Genomic DNA, 21,685 nt, shown 5'->3' on the forward strand with positions numbered 1-21,685 from the left:
AAAGGTCATAATGATGTTTTGCATCTCTATATATAGCTTTATTGAAATATAATTTATATACCATAAAGCTCATCCATTTAAAATGTGCAATTTGATGGCTTTTAGTAGAGGGCTATGAAACCATCACCATCATCTAATTCTACAACATTTTCAATACCCCCAAAAGAAATCTTCTAACCATTGGCAATAACATAATATTATAAACTGGGCCTTTGCTTGCTTTTCAATGCATTTTGTTGAAGGAAACTCTTACTTAATAAGTCAAAGGGAAAAAAGACATACGTAGAGGAAAGGAATTAATGTGTCAGATTTTCAATGTTTCGATCCAGAGTGTCTACCAACAGACTCAGAAGCAGTACAGTTATCAGCTTTTGTGAAAATCCCAGAAGCAATTCCCAGAAGATCACGTGGTGGACCCTCTCAGAGCACACAAGCTTGTATGGTTGTCATGGGGAAGGCTTTTCAACTGAAATAAAAATACTCACGCTCAGCCTGCCACCATAGAGAAAATGCTTTTCACCCATGAATACAAATAATTTGCCTAAGTGACAGGTTTTACCTTGGAGAAGCACTGAACTGAGCTAGTTGACACAGTCAATTATTGTTCAGTCAAAAAGAAAAAACAAGAACTGAGAAGAAAAGGAAGGTGGTGACAGTTAGCTAGATAATGCTGAGGTGCCCACCAGCCAGCCAGGGGAACATCTCCTCCAGCTGGTTCCAACACTTCTGTCCCCTTGTGGACAAAAGCAGGCTTCCTCTTCACCTCCTGACAGTTCTTTAAGAAACACACACATACCCCAACCTTAGTAAATGAAAACTCAAAAACCAACCAAAACAAAAAGGGTCTGGTCTGTTCCTAAAAGTAACTCTGTATGTCCCTGTTCAGCTCTCTTTACACACAGCTTTTTGGGCAGAGCAGGATGTGAAATGCAGCTGGAGTGTGTTTAAATGATTAGGTTTATATATCTCATTCAATAACACAAGTCCAAAAACACAAGCCAAAGCCAGGAGTAGAAAGTCAGGCGCTAGGGACTCTGAACTGGGTTACGTGCATAAAGTATTTCAAGAGAGAATTTCATCGAAAGACAGACAGCTCCTGGTGAAGCGCTATGGAAAAAGTCTGAAGAAAACATCTCAAAATAAATGAAGCTCTTATTGTTGAAAAATGAGCTTAGATCTCCACCAGTTCCAAAGTTCAGAATTTACTGCCCCATTCAGGTCTTTTCCTCTAAGTTTCTTGTCTCCTGTTTCATTGCACAACAAGGGGTTCTTCATACTTTCTATGAAATACAACAAGGCGATTTTTGCAGTAATAAACTCCACACATGCATGACAAATCCAAGCATGCAAAATGTTTAACATCCCAGTTCACAGATACTTTAGGGACAAAATCCGATTATGAATTATATGCCACAATAAATAGGGCTCAATGTTTCATAAAGCAATTTATAGTTCATAAAAATGACAAAATGTACCTGTCAGACAGAGCGTGGAGAACAGTTCTCTGGGCTGCCTGCTGGAAGGAAGAGCAGAGACGGTTATTTAATATTCTGACTTTAAACTATGTACTCAGTCAACACTTTTAAAAATCCGGTGTCACATACATTTTTGCCATGTGGTCAAATATTAAACTACTAGCAACACAGTAGAGAGCCCCATCATGTTAAGAAATGAAGGCTCCCAGAAGAGTTGACAAAAGCCCCCGCCGCACGCCCCTGCCACCAGGGGGCGAGAGCGGGGAGGCATGGAGTACTGGGCAGGTGAGGTTAGACCCATCGTCTCTGGAGACCAGGAGAGACGATCAGAGCTGTTGCATTTTTACTCTATGACATCGCTTTTCCCATGGTTTTATTCTACTTTCCTGTAAGAAAAAAAAAATCTGTCTTGGCTCCTTTGTAGCTTCTTTCTCAATGAAAGGGTAATTTTTGACTCAGTTTTCAGATTAAACAAGTCACCACAATTGGAAATTGGAATGCTGACTGGAAATGTGATGATATTATGAGATTATTGATTTGTTTTAGGCATAGTAATGACGTCGGGGCGATTTTTAAAAGAGTCTTTTAGAGATCCATATTGAAATATTTATGGATACGATTATATGATGTTGGGATTTGCTTTAAAAAAAGACAGTTGGAGGGAAGGGAGGGTGGGTGGGCATTTATAAATGAAACAAGAGGGCCCTGGGTTGATAACTGTTGAAGCTAGGTGATGAGCACATTGGGAGATTATTATATTATTCTGGGCATTTCTGTAATGCTTTTGAAACTTTCCCTACTACCAAAACTAAGAGAAAAAGAAAAGAAAAAAGCCACAATTTCTCCATCAGATTCTCTCAGGTTTGTAATCACTTTCTTTTTGTCTGCCTTCTCTATATTTTTGTACATTGGCTTTCTATCACTGAGCACTCTGAGAATTCGGAAGGCCAAGGTCACACTGTGTTCTCTGTCTCAGAAGTTATAATTGTGAGGGGATCAAAAGCATGGCCTATAAGACCAAAACTCAGGGTACACCAGGAAATAAAGAGTGCATACAGTTCATTTTCACCATGTATGCTACACATGTCAAGTTTACTGCTTACCAGGGACACCAAAATGTTTCCCATGCTATTCTTCATTCCATTTAGACAGCTGACAAAATAGAATCTTCAGATTAGAAAAAGAAAACGCATAAGCGTCATCCATCCTATCGCAGAAATGAAATATACCCTTGGTGGGAGCTGCATGTCCTTGGATCAGTCAGTCCAACACTTACTGAATTCCAACTGTGTAGAGACTATTATGCTGGGCTCCAGGAGGGATAAAAACAAAAGCAGAATAAGTAGTCATTGTCTTGGAGAAGTTCCATCCCTAGGTAAGAAGTCACACTGGAGGTCCAGAGATGACTTGAGGACACATATGAAATAACATGTGAATGAAAAGGTTAAGGTAGGACAGTGTTAGGAAGATGCAGGTCTGGATGACAGCTAATGGTTGGTGGACCAGTAGCTACTCAACAGTGCCTAGAACTGTTAGCATGTGCTCGGTAAATATCCACTGAGTAAACATTTAATGAATGAATCCGTTAGGGAATCCTTCCCACTGAAATTTGAGCAGAACTTTAAAGACAAGGAGTGTCTGGAATTGAGTAGGGGTGTTTCTTTGTTTTACATTCATGAGGGGTATCACTACTGGCTTATAGTGCCTGGGGTTGGGGATGCTAAAACCTTTCAAAGATCAGGAAGGTCCTTCGTACAGTGAGGACAGGTCCCCTTAAAGTGACAAGGGTAGTTCTAGGGAGAAATACCACAGCAAAGTAGGAATGAAAGTCAGATTTGAAAGAAGTCAAATTTGCTTCCGGGCTGGGCAAAAGGAACTGGAAAACAAACAAATAAGAGGAAACTTGATAATTCCTACAAATTACATCACCACATTGATTTAAGAAAAAAACATAATCTAACAAAACCCGACAATCTAAGGGGTTACTGCCTCCCCCCTCCCCCCTGGCTTCCAGCAAATTAAGGCCCAAATGTCCTGGCATTCCAGTGTCACATAATTAGTCCAAGAGAGGAAAGAATATCCACAGAGCTTCTCTTGGTGAGGACACCAGAGGGAGTAGGAAGAAGCATGGGGGAAGAGGTGAGAAGCCTGAGCTGAAGACTTGGAGCCCTGAAGGCCCCTCTGATACCTCAGGGGATGGGTACTTCCTTCTCTCGCGCTCCTTGCTCTCCCAGAGTGCTAGCCTAGGAGCATGCCCACAAAAAGCACCCAGCAAGGGATAGGCCACCACCACTGTGCCCAGGTTTGTCTCCTAAAGTGTTCTCTTATCACTCATCAAGATGGCTTTCACTTTTGGCAGCTATCTTTGAAAAGAACTAAACTCTCTATTCTTGACTCTGGCTAAATATACAAAAAGAATTTGGAACTCCCCAAAGGAAAGATGGCATGCATTACTAGTACAGTCTCTTGACATCATCTCAGCAGGAGGCACTGGACACGAACTCTTCCTGGAATAACAAAAATCATAAGGGATGTGACTGCAAGTTCAACAGAAACCTCTCACATGGTCTCTGTAGTTTCCCTGTCCATGGGTGTCAATGTTTAAAAAGTCTATTGACTCTTTTCTCTCCTGCCTCCAAATACCTCCTGCTGACTTTTGTGATAAGGAAACACTGTGCTTTTTGATGTGCAGCCTATGAGAAAATTATTTAGAAAGCAAAAGCAAAAGCAAAACAAACAAAAAATGAGAAACTCAGCCGCTCAGTCATCACTGGAATGATGCATCCCAGGTGGTGGCACCTGTTGAGAATATCTCCGTAGGCCTGATGTTGGCTGAGTCCTCCTCACATAGGTTGACCTAGAAGCTTGGGGCAGGGGCTGCTTTTCCTTAGCAGATGGATGTGATGCTGAGGCCCAAAGGCTTTGATGTATGTCACGGACATAGGAAGGTTTAGACATCGGTCATGCCACCAGTCACTAAGTGATGTCTGTCTGAGCCAGTCACTCTTCAAGCTGTCTGCACGATGCGTGTTACCACCCACTTCACGCTGTGGTATTTAGCACACTGACTGCCTGCACCACTATTTTCAATGCCTGGTTTTGATTGTGCTATTTAATTTGCAGTTATTCTACATCATTAAAAACTTTACAGAGGGTGACTCATCATCCATCAAGAAAAGAGATAAGAGTATTTTAACTATTTTAAATAATTCCTTGAGAAAATAAAAGCTTTATGGCATTAGATTAAAACTGTCATATAGCAAGGCAAAGACCACAATTTTTTTTTTTTTACTGCCTCCTCTCTTAAAAGTAGTTTGACTTTTGCATACTATTTCACTTCATGGTTGGAAAATAATAAAATAAATAAACATTGGAATTAAAGAGCAGAGAAAAAATTACTTAGGTGACTCATGACTGAAGCCTGAAAAACCACTCATAGTAAACTAGATGAATTGCCCAATTTCCTTCTTTCAAGAGTTGTACATTACAGCAAGCATACTTTTCTCTTCCTAAATCATCATCTCCTCTAGTAACTTTCCTCTTATTCAGTTCTCAGCAAAATAGGTTGAGAAAGTTAAGAGAATGCTTCATTGATCTCTCCTGAGTTCATTACTCATTCATGAATGACTCTGAAGCATAAGTCTATGAGACAAAACAAGTTTTCCACCAGAAATAATCATTTTCCAGGTTCTCTCCAGGAGATGACATCTTTTCTCTGTCTTTATTACAGCAAGCTCGGTGTTTTGGAACATAATCAGTAGACATTCAGGTTTCAATGTATGCTAAATGAATTACCAGTCACAATCTGTTATTGAAGGGAACTCAAAGAGGAAATTAAGTGTCCTTCTCGTAATTGGGTTGTGCATAGAACAAGTTTATGGATATTGGAGTAGGGAGGAGAATGAAAGGAAGAGGCTGAAATTCAGAGGGGTCTCAGGATGATCCAATTTCTTTTTTACTTGATAGAAACAGACTAACATGCGGACAGCTCTGTAATTTGATCTGAAATACCTACGATGTACAGGTACAGGGTTCGGCTTGGGTGACAGGAAAAATGGACAAAACCCTCCCCATATTGTACTTAGGGTCTAGAGTGAGTCAGACATGAAAAGTTAAACATATACAAACATTCTAGATGACAAGGGCTATGACAGAAGAGCACAGGGTTCAGTGAAACAGAATATGAAGGAGACCTCATTTGGAACGAATGGTCAGGGAAGGCTTGCTAACTAAGTAAAGCACAAAGAAGCTGATGCCTGAAGGATAAAGAAGTTACTGACCCAGAGAAACGGGAGTGAGTGGGGAAGGAAGGGGTCCAGTCAGGGAAGACAATTTGGGAGGAAAGGCCTGAGGTAGGCCTAGATCCTTGCTCAGCTGAAGGACTATAGGAAGGACACTGTGGGGGAGCTCAGTGAGCAGTGTGGGCAGGGGCATCCCAAGGGCTTTGGAGGTCAGAATAAGGATTTTGGATATTATCCACAGGGCAATAAGAAGTCATTGAAGGATTTATATGATGGGAAGTTGGGTGAGGGATGTACGGGACCTGCCTGTACGTTCTTTGCATCTTCTGGTGAATCTATAATGGAAAAGAAAGGAGTAGGGAGTGAGGCAATATAATTGACATTTTTTCAGATATCACTCTGGCTTCATGTGGTGAATGGATTTGAGAGGGAAAGGACAATGTTTGAGGTTGTTGCAACAATGTGGGCAAGGGAAGTGCACGGGAGCACTGGAGATGGAGAGAGTTTGTGTTACATTCTGGAGGCAGAACTGAGGGAACTGGTGATTGATGGGGTGTGACAGACCAGGGGAGGGGTCAGTAATGAGTCGCAGGTTTCTGGCTTGAGCACCTGGTAAGCATGGAGGGCCACTGATCAGGGCGCGCAGGACTGGTACAGGAGCGGGGGCAAAGGTACACTTTAATTTTGGGTGTGTGAAGTTCAAATTGCTTCTGGGATGTTCAAGCGGAGAGGTTGAGTAGATTGTTGGATACATAACACGAAACTGAAGCTGTATAATGCCAGTAAAGCACAAAGTACCAATTAACAGTCATAAAAAGGAGATATATGCTGAATTTTCTGGATATACAGTTTGCTATCCTTCTCAGAGTAGATTCAAGATTCAAGTGGTTAGAACACATCTTTATTTCTCCATCCACATGTGACTAACCTCTGTCTTTTCTATAAACAGTAGCAGGTTTATTATACTGACAGTAAAGCACCTACCTCTGCAAGCAGTGATCTAATCATTTGGCTTCACCTGTGTTAGGACCGTTGTAGCCACATTCAACTACTTGAATAAACCCTGTCACAGTTAATCTTCATTCTTCTGTGTTTTGCTGTTACTGAAGCACGCTGTGAAATTTAGACTGGATTCATGTATCTTTACAGGAATTCTGTCTGGTAAGGCCTTACTTTTTTCTTGCCACTTTTCTGCAAGTTGAGACTTGTATTTATTCATTCATTTCACTGCTTAATTTCCTTCTACGTCTCTTAGCACATCTTATGTGTCATTAACTTAACTTTTATGCTGTTGCTTTTCATTTTAGTCCTAGCTGATCCAGTCTCTTCCATTTGTTGTTTTCAGTCCGCTTAGTAATATTTGCAAGACAAAGGAAAGAGTCTTAAGCTCTTCAGTTTTTCCTCTGTAATAATGAGTCCTGTGCATTTTCAAATTCCTAGAAATGCTGTCTAGGAAGCATTTTGTTCAGTAGACTTTGACCTTATCCTGTTCTCTGCAGGGGTCAGGCAGAGCCAGGGATGACAATGTAATTTATGATCCAAATAAGAACATTTTGGAGAATGAAAGGGGATGCTACCCAGATGGGAGTCAGGGGCAACAGGAGAAAATCCTGCTTTTCTGGGCACGCTGGGCTGCATGGCTGCTCTAATAAAGACAACTCTGCACAAATATAAATTAAGATCAGGACGAGAAGACAATTTCAGGGGCTTAGGAGCTTGGTAATAAAGAAAGCAAACAGCGGAATGGGGTCAGCAGCAGGCAAATTACTTGCATTCTTGTTTCTTTAAGTGAAGCCAATGTTTCTGTTATTTTCCCCCTTCTCTTTCCAACTGCTCTTCCTTTTATTTAGGTTCTGTCTAATCTGAGGTCTAGTTCATCCTTTTTATAAGTGCTCCTTGACCAAGGCTTTTGTTGATCTTCCTCTCTCTGAACTCCTAGCCCCGAACACGTGTTAGCGCCGGGTTCTTTTATTTCTTGAGGGGTTTGCCATTTGCTTCCTGGGAATTCTAATCCTGACTCTTCCAGCTCCTTGAGGATCAGTGAAGGTGGAAACCCTAGCCAATCCCCCTCACCGGAAAGGGCTTCCTGGAGACTGACAACACCTGCAGTGGGATTCACAGGCAGGATGTGAGTAGGTAACTTAATGGGGGTGATATATTGCCACTATTTATTTGCCACAGCTGCAATCTAAGAGATTTGTTGAAATACATTTTTTTTCTTTGCTGTATATTCTTTATTTCACTTTCTTTAAAAACTAGGGTACACTTTCCTCTTTGGAGAAAGTTTGATTAGTTTTTCTCCCCCACACTGGATTGCTTAGATTTGTTTATGTCTACCAGAAATTCCATAAAGACAATAACAAGTATTTATTGAGCACCTATTATATCCCATGGAAAATGCTGATTGGGGTTGACAATACCAGATGAAGTCTGCCCGTACAACGATATCTCATAATTTGGTTCCTTTAACCAGCTGACTGATTTGGGGGACTTGTTTGAGGCCAGACTGTCAGTGACAGTCCTAATTTGGCCATTCAGATCTTCTGAGAGGGATTAAGAGACACATGCTTGTTTTCACTGAGCATTTCCTGGACATAAACTATGAGCAATCTGTGATTGCCGCTGTGCAGGATGACAAGCTCCTGCCTCTAGGTCCTGGAGACTTTTGCCTTCACAAATGAAAATTTAGGGGCAGCCACTAGGAGTTAGGAGAAAGAAGGGAAAGGTGTGGGGACGATGTGAACACATGCCATGGGGGCTATCCCCTGTCCATGGTGACTGACATCAGACTCCTCCCACTCCTCCCAGTGGGGCTCCACTGAGGGCCTGGAAGATACAACCCCAGACAGTGGGTCATACTGACTGCTACAAGGGCAACTTTACGGGTTAGAGGGTCCCAGTGGCTTCCCGGAGGGAGTCTGTGGGGCAGGGAGGCTGGTGTGGGAGTGGTAAGAGGTCAGTGTGAAGTGCAGGGATAATGGTAGGAAGAGCCATGGCTGTGCATGAGGCTATTAGCATTCAGCACGATGCTGGGGGGTGGCTGTAGAAGTAAGCTGAGCGATATCCAGCCCCAAGCCAGGTCAGAGGAACAACTCATCCCATGGCAAGTAGCTGCACCTACCTGACCAGCTGGACACTTACCCCATAAGGGCCAGACTTAAGGGAGGTTAGACACCAGCTCCTTGAGGACAGCAAGTGAGCACCAGTTACTTTGTTGAACCAACGCTTTGTACAAGGTCTAACCGACAGTATAGGCAGTGGCCCTGTCTCTCTTCTCCTTTCTCTTCCTCCTCTCCTCCTCCTCACTCTCCCCTAAAACTCCAGACCTTCTGCTCTCTTCCTCCTCCTACCTTCCAGATCTATTCCTCTAGAAGTAGCTTCTTGCCTTTTCTGATATAAATCAATTTTCCTGGCTTCTTCCTGTGCTCCTCTCCTTTTATTACTACATAGGCATTAAAAAAAGTTCCAGCAACACAAATAAAGAACATTCCTGGGGAGAAGGGAGAGGAGAAGAGGCAGAAAGGAGGGGGAGGATGTTAAAATGTGCATTCTAACAGTTTTACAGTAACACATACTTATGTTAATATAAAATGTTTTCTATTAATCTACTTTAGTATTTTTGTCCAGTTACCTTAAGATATTGAAACAGGGGTTCTGTAAGGCTGACTTGCTCACAGTCACAGAGCCGGTAAGAAATGGCACCCCAGCCCTGCTTCTGCCTCACCTTGGACTATCCGTGGCAGAGGGTGAAGGGAAGGGGACCAGAGGAATTTGGAATTCTGCCAGTCTCAGTGTGACAGGGACTGGTGGGGATGCTGAGTGGACGCTAACACACCCAGGGGCAAGGTTCCTGTGGGGACATTAATGAAGAGGAAGCATAGGAGTCATCTTTGAGACAGGTGTTTGCGAAGGAGATGGGTGGGTTTTAGGTTTCTGGGACTAAAGTCTTTTCCTCAAGAGGTTTACAGGTAGAAGCATATTGTTTATCTCAGAGCTTGCCAGAAACTCCTGGGGAAGAAGTCGTTTTTACTTCCAGAGTTCACATGACAGAATTGCATATAATAAGGAGGTGCCTGCCTGGGTCAGGGCTAGGAAGGTACAGAGATCACTGAGGATTCACCAGGCAAATGGGGCAATGGATGATGGTGAAAGATCCAAGCTCGGCTGTAAATTCTCACAATGGTGAGAGTGGTGGAAACATTTGGATTCTGGGACAGAACACCGGCAAGGCAATAGACTTCCGTGTGTGTGTGTGTGTGTGTGTGTGTGTGTGTGTGTGTGTGTGTGTGCATGTTTGTCTAGCATCTGCAATTTCAAAGTGGAAGCAAACAAGCAAGAATGACCATCATATCTAAGGATGGTTGAGTAGCTTGGAGATACTCTACAGGTAGTATGTGGATTTAAATGATTCCTGGTTGTTGGGAATGGAAGGTTAAATTTGGAGTATGGAGGGGATGCAATCTAAGAGCCCTGCAGGTTCTACCATGGCTTTGTGGCCCACTAGTTAGGGTTTTGGTCATTCACACACTCCTAGAACTCATCTCACAGGGCAATTTCAGTGCAAGCCAGACCTTGAGCATGGCCAAGATGGTGATGGCCTGTTAAAAACTCTCATCTTTGGCACAGCAGGTGGATACTGGGTTCAGTCACTTCCTACTTTGTTGGGTTTGCCAAATGCCTTTATCCTTATGCTACCTCAACACAATGCTTTGGTGGAGACCCATTCACTTTCCACTGGCCTTGGTAGGTGTTTGATTATCATGCATGCAACTGGGGCCCAAGTTGTGTGGCATATAAACGTGACTTTGTTATTGTATAAAGATGAGAGTCACATAAATGTTTTGATAGTTTTGTTGTAAATGCAACTTGTATTTGAATAACCAACACCTTAAGTCTGATTTTATGTTTCACTTAGACACCTTTTTTACTATATTTGCAATATTTGAAGGTAAAAATAGGTTTGTAATGGTTAAGAGTCTTCTAATTGTACTTTGCAAACCAATTTTTTAACATAAAAGAAAGTTAAACCGATTCTGATTGTGTGATGTATTCGCATTTTCACCTCTTCAGAGACCACTGCCTCAGGGTTTATATGTGAAAAGTGTTTTCACATACGCGATGTAATCACATACTCTTCCTTGAACTGCTTTGGACATTTAAGAATGAATCCCAGGTTGAAATAAGTGGTACCCGGAGACATGTTGTTGAATCAACCTCCCCAGAGAGACAGTCTGGCTCATTTGTACTTTTCTGGTGTGGAGAGGATGATCTGGTGGCCTGATGTTTCGGGAACTGTCTGGTCTGCTTCTTAAAGATGGTCTTCTTTCACTCAGCCCAACCTGTTGGCTGCAAATCTGGTCAGGATGGAACTGGCAAGTGCCAAGGGGCATTGAATGACCACAAATGATTATGCTCCATGTAGAAACAACAGGCTAAGAGAGTCTCCTGAGAAAAGCTGTGCTAGGAGATAACCAGCCCTACTTGGGGAGATTTGGGAAAACACAAACAAAAATAAAACTTTCCAAGTGCATATCTGGACCAAACACCTGAGTGACTGTAGGTAAATACCTCACTAAATGAAACCACTCAAGCCTGGATCTGAGTGATAGCATATACTCCAAGGAGCATCTACTCTTGAATGGTTACACTTCTGAAGAAACTACTGAAGATAAAAACCATTAAAGTCACAGGACAAAGGACTATTCCTCTGAGTTAAATAGCTACATCCTCTGGAGGGAGAATTCCATTTCCCCTGCCAACCAGGAGCTCTGCTGGCAGCTGTATTTGGGAAGAGCATGCCTATCAATTCCTGACGCATGGCCTTTCTTCTGTTCTCCAAATGGAGAGTATATTTTGTGGGTACTGACATCCACCATTAACAAAAACTTGGCTTAGTTTCAAATATATAGCTCCTCTATGAATTCTTGAACTTAACAAAGCAACGATTCTCTGTTTTTGTGTTAACTGTATGTTTGCCCAAATTTAATGGATCATCTTTTAATTTTCATATAATTTTCTCATTTCCCGGATTTCTGTTCAGGGTCTTCCAACCGAAACCAGTCAGACCCTATGGTCCAGGCAGGTTGGGCACAACTAAACCTACATAAATCTCAATCGGGTCCTCAGAAGAGGTCTGAGAAAATATTTTAGGAAATAGGGTTGTGGGGCTTTGTACATCTGTGCTCAGTGACATTTAAGTCAGTTGATAATTTCAATTTTGAAAATTATTGTTCATGAACATGAAACAAAGGCCATTACATTTTTGGTCATCTACCTATGCTCATGTTTTTCACAAATGTGTATGAAGAGTGGCACAATTTAATAAAATTGGCCATATTAAGAGATTTTTGCATTTGCTTCTGGTGACAATGAAATTTCACTGATATATTATGATTACTTAACTAAGTTTTAGGACTGTTATCCAAATAAAAATCTCCTGCTACACATTTGAGTCTCCACTGACTGCAACAGAAGTTTCAAATAGATGCTTACTTCATACACATGACAAAGACCTGACAGGCAGTCGTTTTCAATTTGAGTTATTGCTCTGCTTCTATATTAAAAAGAAACCAATTCATCAATATGATTAAATTGGATATTTAGCTTAGGGATAACATTAATGCAAGACTAAACATAAAAACAAACAAACTACTCTTCCTTTTTTTCTATTTTGCTATTAAGTTTAATATATATAATATATGCTTCTTTTTGTATATTGAGGGCAGAGCTTTTCCTGGCATTTAAAATTTACTTTAAATGTTTGAGGCTAAATTACCATAATGAATATTGCTAATGTGTCTTGCTTGATGTCCGGCACTTAGTAGGCATTCAAGTTGATTCTCAGAAGGACTCTTATGTAAAAATTTTTTAGCTCTTGTTTGACTACAAATAACATCTACAATACAGTTCATTTCTAATAGAGGAGGAACTTGACTTTGGAGTCTTGCCCCTCAAACCTGGTCCTGATTACTGCTTCAACTCCTGTTTATATAATTCTACACAAGTTTGGCAGGATTCAAGAGCACATACCAGGGTGTTGGCTTTTATGAATCTCCTGGGATGTGAATGTCAAGCTGACTGGATGAACTCTAGCCACAAATCCCAGACAAGCACAATGACTCTATTTATTCAGACTTGGCCGACTGAATGCAGATTGACTCTGTGGGTAATAAATTTTCACAGGCCAAGAACTCCGGCATCCACCGAGCTGATCCTGAGAAGAAAAATGCACCCAGGGAAGTGAAGCTGGACTGCACAAACCTCCTATGTTTTTATTCCACGTCTGCATATCATTTAGCTAATTCATTTGGTCACTGATAGACCTGCACTGCCAATGGCTTCAGAGGTTCTTTTCGAAAGCTCTGCTTTCTGTTATGCAATTGTCATATTAAAAAGGAACAAGGGAAAAAACGAACAGCGCCTCTTACTTGGCAATCTGCTTTCAATATTACAGCCCACACTGATGTGAGTTATCCAGTGGCCTCTATGGTAAAAAGCAGAGAACTGAGTGGGGATGTTTCTGTGCCTCCCCGTAAGAAACCAAAGGTGACAAAAAGCAATGAGAACTGCAATTCAGTGCTCGGAGCAATTGCACCTATAATCTTGACATCTTGATGCAGTGAGGCTTTAGATTCATTCCTAGAGGTCTGGGATTCTTTTTGAGAGACACGGTTAGTACTCCATGCATTAAAAATAAGAACTGGCTCTTTAACTTGAAGATTTACATTAGCTACCTAGATATCTATTAAATTAATTGTGTGCTCTCCAAATATTGATTGGGGATTAAAAGGTAACTTTTCTTCATTGTAAGATGTAAATTCTGCCAGTAGGAAAATTTCCCTCTACAGATTATATCCAATCATCAGTGCCTGTAAAATTAAAATTGTCAGTTTGAGCAGATAAACCATGCTCATTTAAAGAGGAAAAATGCAGTTATATAATTAAAATGAAAAGACTGCCTGATAATGTGCAGATAATGTAATTACTGGAAGCTGCAGGCACATATGTAGCCATTCAATTTGGATCCCTGCTTCTTTACTCTCCCTGAGCTTATATATTTGTCATCTCTGAAACACTGTCTGCAGTTGACACTCTCTTGGCTGCTTCTTGCTGAAAGTCTTGATCATCTGTTCCTCTCCTTAAGCCTTGGCTATAATAATTTCTTCTAGATATTAGCTGTGTCTGACTTCCCAAGCTTTCCCTGACTTGAGAGGCAGAGCTCCTCTTTTTACCAAATTGGAAGACATGCAATATAATTAATCTCTCCAAGTCCATTAAAAAAATTCCTTTAGTACTTAGTGACTTTGGGAATAGTTTTGTCTTAAATCTTCTAATTTCTTTGCATTCTTACATGAAAACATTGGCCTCTGGAGTGTTAAAGCCAAGAGTTACAGAAAAGGGGATCTAAATAAATTGCTACACTATTGGTATCTTTCATTTACCCAGACAAACAAGAAGATGGATTCTCATATTATTTGTCCCAGTCCCAGTTTGAACCTCATCAAGTATGAAAATTATAAGAGTGAACATGGGAATATGCTTCCATTTTAATTATAACCCCAAACTTCCTAGGTAAACTCTGTCACAATCTCAGCTCTAGACTTTACAGTCAAAATTCTGCTATCCTTGAAAGGGAAGGCTGCAGAGAAACCCATTCTTTTGGTTTCGGAGGCTTCTGTTTGAGATAAATTCTGAACATTTGTAACTTCAGCATGGCGTGGCGGTAAGCATATTTAAGAAGTGGCTATAGACATTTCCATTGGAGACTGGATAGACCTTTCCTCCTAAATAGGTAGATTATTTGTACATTCATCTATAGCCACCTTAAGATTTTGGGTCTTACGTTTTTGTCTTCTCTGTCAACACCTTGGATCTTTGGACAGGACTAATTTGAAAAACCATAGTGTTCAGTAAAAGAATAAAGGCAGAGCAAAAGTTATCTTTGATACTGGACAACAAAAAGCAGGAAATACTGTCAATTCAACTCAACATTGTATGTTGATTCATGTATCCATTCAGCAAGTATTTAGCACCACTGCTGTGCCAGACAGTCTCTGCCCTCAGGAAGCTTCCAGTCTCGTTGGTAGAGACAGATATTTTAAGAAGTAAACATAACACATAACTAAAAGTATGATGAGACTTACGAAGAAAGGTTAAGACAATTGGGAGAAGGACTAACTGGGAGGTCCAATTTAGAGAATGGGGAGTCCCCCTGAGAAAGTGAAAGTTACGTTGCACTTCCCGGATGAGTAGGTGTTGGTCAAACCAAAAGAAAGAAAAAATGAGGGAGGAGAGGCCTCTGGAGGCCCTGAGGCAGCTGAGCATGGCTTGTTAAAGGAGCTGTAAGAAGGCCCATGTGGCTAACGTGCCATGAGTGAGCTCAATGTGAAGTGAAGGGAAAGAAGTGGGTGAAGCTGGACTTAGTGTAGGGTAGTGTTAGTCACGCTATGGGCTCTGGATTTTATCTCAAGTGAAACGGTTGATCAGTTGATCTGATTTATATTTTTAAAAGATCGCTGTGGGGAGATTGCATTATAGAGAGGAAGAATAGAAATATGCTAGTGTCTACTAGATTGGTTTAGACTTGGCAGGATGGAAAGAGATGGAAAGGCTAGTATTTAATTTTGGAGGTTGAATTTACAGGCCTTAGAGATTAAAATTAACATTTAAGTGAGGAACAGGGAGTTGTCCAGGATAAGCTTGGTGTTTCTAGGCTTGAACAACTGGGTGTCTGGCAGGGCAACAATCACAAGAAGAATATATTTGTGTGTGGGTGGGTAAAGGGTGGCAAAGACCAGAAGTCCAGTTTGGCACAAACTGAATTTGAAATGCTTGTGACACATCCAAGTGGAAAAGTCAAGTAGGTCTGCAGTTCAGAAGAGAGTTCTGAGTTGAGGATATAACTTTAGAAATTGTAAGCATATAAAAAATGAAGGTCATGGGAATGGAAGAGATCACCCAGACAGGGAGAGAGGGAGGGAGGGAGAGAAAGGAAGTGGAGAACAGAAATCATGAATAAATGCTGAAAGACTCCAATATTTAAAATTGGGCAGAAGAGGAGCAGCCAGAAAGGAGCCTAAGAAGAAACAGTCAAAAGGGCAGGAAGCAAACCAGGAGTTTAGTGTTAGACACCTCAAGAAAAGTGGGGTGATTGATAGTTTAATGCGGTAAGTCTTCTGGTAAGCCAAGAGACTGAAAAGAGCCCAGTATGTTTGGCTCTGTGGAGGTTACTTGTGACCCAATGCATAGTTCTGATGGGGAGGTGGGGCAGAAAGGAGTCAAAAGAGCAAGGTCCCAGGTAACTGAGAGGAAATGGGACAGACTTGATAAAAAGAAAGCAGCGTTCTCAGTAATAGGAATAAGGGAGGGGATGAGTGAAGATAAAGATACTTGTGTGCATCTGGTTATGGGAAGATGAGGCTTTCCTACTGGATGCCAGTCAGCCAGGGTATGCACTAGGTTGAATAAGATATAGAATAAGATTCAGGTTGCTCACTCAAAAAGTCAGGAAGATAGAAAACAAAATCCTCCATTATCCACATATTATCAGTTCTGTGATGGAGAATACTCAGGGAGGAAACCTGTAAAATGCCATCACTAATGAACCGTTAATAAGTTATGTATATATAATGTAATTCCTAGAACAGCCATTTAAAAAGCTATACAAAGAGATACACTAAAAATATGACAGATAAATAAAAACAGAATTCTGTAGAATGCTCAAGAAACCTATACGAAGTCAGGGAGAAGAAAACAGAAAAATGAAAACAGAAAGAAAAGGAAAGTGACAGAAAAGCAAAAATAAAGTGACAGACTTAAGCCCTAGTATATCAGTAATTACATTAAATGCAAATGTTCTAAATACATCAATTAAAGACAGAGATTGGCAAAATAGATAAAAAATGTGACAACAATATATTATCTGTAAGAAACTCACTTCAAATACAACAGTATAGGTGGGTTGAAAGTAAAAGAATGGAAAAAGTTACATTATGTAAACGTTAATCAAAAGAATGCAGCAGTGGCTATATCAGTATCAGATAAAGTAGGCCTCAGAGCAAAGAAAATTACCAGAGATAGAGTGGAACATCAGTGAAATAGATAACAGAGATTAAGGAGTGCACTTATATGATGAGCACTGGGTGATGTGTGGAAGTGTTGAATCACTATATTGTACACCTGAAACTAATATAACACTGTATGTAAACTATAAAAAAAAAAGTCAATCTACAAAGAAGACAGGGCAATCCTAAATGTTATGCACCAAATAACAGAGCTGTAAAATATATGAAGCAAAAACTGACAGAATGGAAAGGAGCAATAGACAAATCCACAATTTTAGCTGGAGACTTCAACATTCCTCTCCCAACAACTGATAAAGCAACTAGAGAGAAAGTCAGCAAGGATCTAGAAGAACTCAACAGTATCAACCAACAGGATTTGATTGACATTTATAGAACACTCCACCCAACTGCAGCAGAATCCACGTTCTTTCAAGTGCCCATAAGACATATACTGATATATACCAATATAGACCAGATCTTGGGCCATAAAAAATACTTAGTAACTTTCCAAGAATTGAAATCATACAGAATGTGTTCTTTGACCATAATGGAACCAAACTAGAAATCAACACAAGTAAGACTACAGGAAATCTCCAAACATTTGGAAATGAAACAACCCACTTCTAAATTATCCATGCATCAAAGGGGAAGTCTCACTGAACTGAAGGACAATGAAAATACAATGTGTCAAAATTTGTGGGATGCAACTACAGCGTGCTGAAAGGAAAATGTAGATGCTTATATTATAAAAGAGTGCAAGCCTCAAATCAGTAATCTAAAGTCCCTGAAGAATCCAGAAAAAGAAGAGCAAAATGAACCCAAAGCAACAGAAGGAGGGAAATAATAAAGTTAAGAAATCAATAAAGTCAAAAACAGAAAAGTTGATAGAGAATATCAATGAAAAAAACTTGTTTTTTTTTGAAAAGATCAATGAAATTGAAAAACCTCTAGCAAGATGACAAAGACAAAAATAAGATCAGTCCCAAGATGAAATGGGATATCACCATAGACCCAGACATTAAAGGAACAATAAAAGAATAGAACTTTCTATATATAAATATGACAACTTAAATGACATGATAAACCAATTACTTAAAGAGCACATACTGCCATAACCTACCCCATGTGAAATAACTATTCAGAAAATAGAATCTGTGTTAAAAATCTCCAGACCCATGTGGTTTCACTGGAGGAATCTGACAGGTGTTTAAAGAAAAATTAACATTAACTTTATATAATCTCTTCAAGAAAAAACAAGTGCAGGGAACACTTCTCAAGTCATTTTATAAGCCAGTAATGCCCTTCTTTTAAAACCAGACAAAGACAATACAAAAAAAGGAACCTTCAGAACAATATTGCTCACCACCTTAAAAAGACAAATGTGGTGAGGACGTGAGCAACTGCAATTCTCTTACACTCCTGATGGGAGTGTCAGTTGGTGAAACTGCTTTGGATAAAGGTCTGAGATGAGCTACTCGAACATGCATATACCCCTCGGCCCTGATTTCTACTCTTGGTCATAGACCTAATAGAAATGTTCCCATATGCTCACCAGAAGACCTGTACAAGAATGTCAATGACAGTACTATTCTAATAGCCCCCAAATACCTTTGTGCCCATCGGGAGTAGAATGGGTAAGTAAATTAAGGTATATGCACATAATGAAATATGACTGAACAATGAAAATGAACATATTTCAATTACATGCAACACAAACATAACACTGAGTGAAAGAAGCCAGAAACAAGAGCACACACTGTATGATTCCATTGATAGAAAGTTCAAAAACAAGCAAAATTACTCTTTGGTGTTAGAAAAACGGGAGAGTGGTTATTCTTCTGGAGGGTGGTGACTGGATGGGGATGTGGCAGACCTGAGAGGCTAGCAGTGTCTATATCTTGATCTGGGTGCTGATTATTACATGGGTGTGTGTGTGTGTGTGTGGTTTACGAATATTCATCACACTGTATTCGTAGATTATGTGTACTTTTCTCTGTGTATGGTATATTCAGTTATAAGTTGACTAAAAAGCAAAAAACCAAAAGCCTATTGGTTCCAGTGACATGAAGGTAACAGGTGAGCCCAAGTTCCAAGGAAGTGGCAGGCTTTGGGGATCTAACATTAATTCCCATTTTACAAATGGTGACCCTGGAGCAGAGAACATCTTGGGGACTGGGGCAGGGCTGCAAAGCTACTGAGTCACCAGCAGAGCAGGGATTTGAACCCAGGGAGCTTGGCTGCTGAGCCTGTGTGTACTCACTAAACTAGCCTGTCTCTTCATCCTTGAGAGCGCAAAGACAATGAGGATAAAGGCAGCATTAGACAGAGTGTTCAAATGCATGTGAGTCTGAGGCGACTTGAGGAAGCGCAAACAGGCACAGCAACTTGAAGCTCTTGTGGATATCTTTTTGTCACAGCAAGTGACCAGTATTCACAAGGACATCCAGATGTCATGTAGGAGAAGGGTAAGGAGTTTAGTATTCTCTGTTTATTGAGGCAGGGAAATGTACAATACATTTTTGAAAGATTTTGGGTTAAGGGACAAACTCTGATGATGTCTGGCAAAATCATTTATGTGAAACATTTAATTATCTCCCAATGCCAGAAAAATGCAGTGTGTGTATGTGTGTGTGTATGTGTGTGTGTGTGTCCGTGTGTGCACATAAGCTCGACTCTTCAGGGGCACAATCATATTTTGGTCTTGGAGGGAAAAAATACCATATCATTAGTCTTTTTTAAAAGCATGGAAATTATGATTTTGTGATTAGGCCAGGCTATAATTATAGGCCAAAGCAGGATAACTTAATATAATTAGTGTTAGAGCAATCACTTAAACTACTATATACAAACCACTGTCTGGAGTCTTAATTATACCACTGTATAAAAATCATTCATTCTGTCAGCTGCTCTCATTGCAAATGATGGAAAGGTGTACACACAGAGGGACCAAATGTAAGAATAAAGGATCTAACCCGTATATTCTCAATACAATATTATCCATGGTCACAGATTAGAAAAGCAGTAGCTAATAAAGCAAAATGATTCAACTTAAAGTTCTTACTGCCTTAGAGAATGTGTCTAGTACATCCTTGAGAATAAATTTTTTTTTAAATTGAGTTTTCAGTGGAAGTATTTCCTAGAAATAACTCTGGAAATTTCTTTCCAAATTAAGAAATCTTGCTGAATGCAATACTCTGTGAATCCCTTTTCTAATATAAAGGACGCACAACCTACACATCTGATATGACTTAATCCACAATGTACGTATCTGAACCTCTCATTGGGAAATACATGAAGACATGATTAGCTGACAGTCACATAGATGAGGAACCAAAATTAGGAGTGAAGTAATTCTCAGCTCTGCCAAGATTGCTGTGTTATAGATATCTGACTGTCCTAGCGTGCACACCTCGAAACAAAGTCATCAGTCTCTACAAAACCTGAAGCCTGAGCAGCTTTCCTTGCTCAGTTAACCTTTCTTCACTTGGCTGCTACTCTAGTTTCAATGATAGTTCTATTTCACATCCAGGCCCTTCTTTGGTGCCTCACCTTCTTCTTCAAGGTGAACAAACTCCTCTGTGACCTCACAGCCACATTCTGCTTAGATGATCTTCCTGGAAATGTTCCTTTGACTTTTATTTCACCGCTGCACACTTTGTACATTATGTGCGTTTGCATGGCTAGACAGCTGAGTTGCCTGTATAGCACTCCATGACACCTTTGTATAAATTCACGATTCCAAGATCAACCGCATACTGTCTCCTATTGCATGTAAAAATAACTTCTGGAAAAACCTCTCTGGATTGTCTTTATACCTACCACATTTGTCCATACTTGACAAAATACCACACAGATAATAAGAAAAAGGAAACTGAAGTAGAGGAAAATCTATCTTTTGTGTTTTCAAACTTGCTTTAAAATACAAACATTTCCTGCAATGCAGAAGTTGAAAGTGATGAATGCTATGTGGATATTTTTCCACTTTAACTGACTGATCAGAAGAGTATTTATAAACCCCTGACTGATGTCTTGAGCTTGTAAATCAACACCAGGGAAGAACACTTTAAGCACATTTATCATCTAAGACAAACAGCCTATTCAGAGCATGATTATTTTTTATTCATCATTTAAGTTTCACCTCTACGTTTGCTTCTTCTCAATGTTAATAATATCTGTATAAGACTTCTCAATATTTAATGTTACAGCTTGCCTGTTGCATGCTGACAAGGTTAGGTCACATGCTTGATCTCTAGAAGACCAGTGAGCTTTGCCAAAAAGAAAAAAAAAAGAAAAGAAAAGAAAAAGAAAACAAAAAATGGTCGATTTTGTATTGAAGTCTGATGTTAGTCAGCTTCCTTGTCAGTTCCCATTGTTGGTTTCAATGACACAAAAATTGTAGCATCACAGTTTTAAAAGGGAAATTAAGCCCAAGATACTTTAGTGGACTGGCCCCATGACATGGAAGCTCATAATTACCAGAGGGCACTCAGCCTCTTAGAACACCACAACTTTGAATGTGTATGACTCAGTCAACTCCCAGGACAGCCCACTGGGTCAGTGGCGCTCTGTCACATTCAAAGACGGAAACATAAAACGAAATCTTACCTGCTCATTCTCCTCTTCGTCACTACTTAGCTTAAGGTCATCTTCTAGCATTCTGAAAAAAGGAACAAAGAGGTACAGCTACTTAGCAAATTCAAAATAATTCACCAAACTATCTCTGTTAGAGCAATGTTTCAATAATAAGTATATTTTATTTCCTGATTAATTGCAAAAACAAAACAAAACAAAACCCAAAAGAAACCCTTTCAAGTCTTTTCTTCTGATGTACTTAGGAAATAACTGCACCATAATGAAAATTAACCCTCACAACAGTCCTTTATAGAGATCAGATGGGTTGCTTCAA

The 21,685-nt window shown here is 40.1% G+C and overlaps 1 protein-coding gene across 3 annotated transcripts in view; it reads right to left on the reverse strand.

Annotated features, from left to right (window-relative positions):
* Positions 1-21,685, reverse strand: part of AFF3 (ALF transcription elongation factor 3) — a 568,701-nt gene that overhangs the window by 99,183 nt on the left and 447,833 nt on the right. For all 3 annotated transcript variants that reach the window (XM_025869010.1, XM_073897854.1, XM_073897853.1), the window contains 2 exons: positions 21,385-21,436; positions 1,476-1,516 (listed from right to left, as the gene is read on the reverse strand). In XM_025869010.1, coding sequence (XP_025724795.1) covers positions 1,476-1,516; positions 21,385-21,436 — 93 coding nt within the window. The remainder of the gene's footprint in view (positions 1-1,475; positions 1,517-21,384; positions 21,437-21,685) is intronic.

This window comes from Callorhinus ursinus, unplaced genomic scaffold, assembly GCF_003265705.2.
Source record: "Callorhinus ursinus isolate GAN/ISIS: 27379988/994484 unplaced genomic scaffold, GSC_fseal_2.0 scaffold10, whole genome shotgun sequence".
Classification (NCBI taxonomy): Eukaryota; Metazoa; Chordata; class Mammalia; order Carnivora; family Otariidae; genus Callorhinus; species Callorhinus ursinus.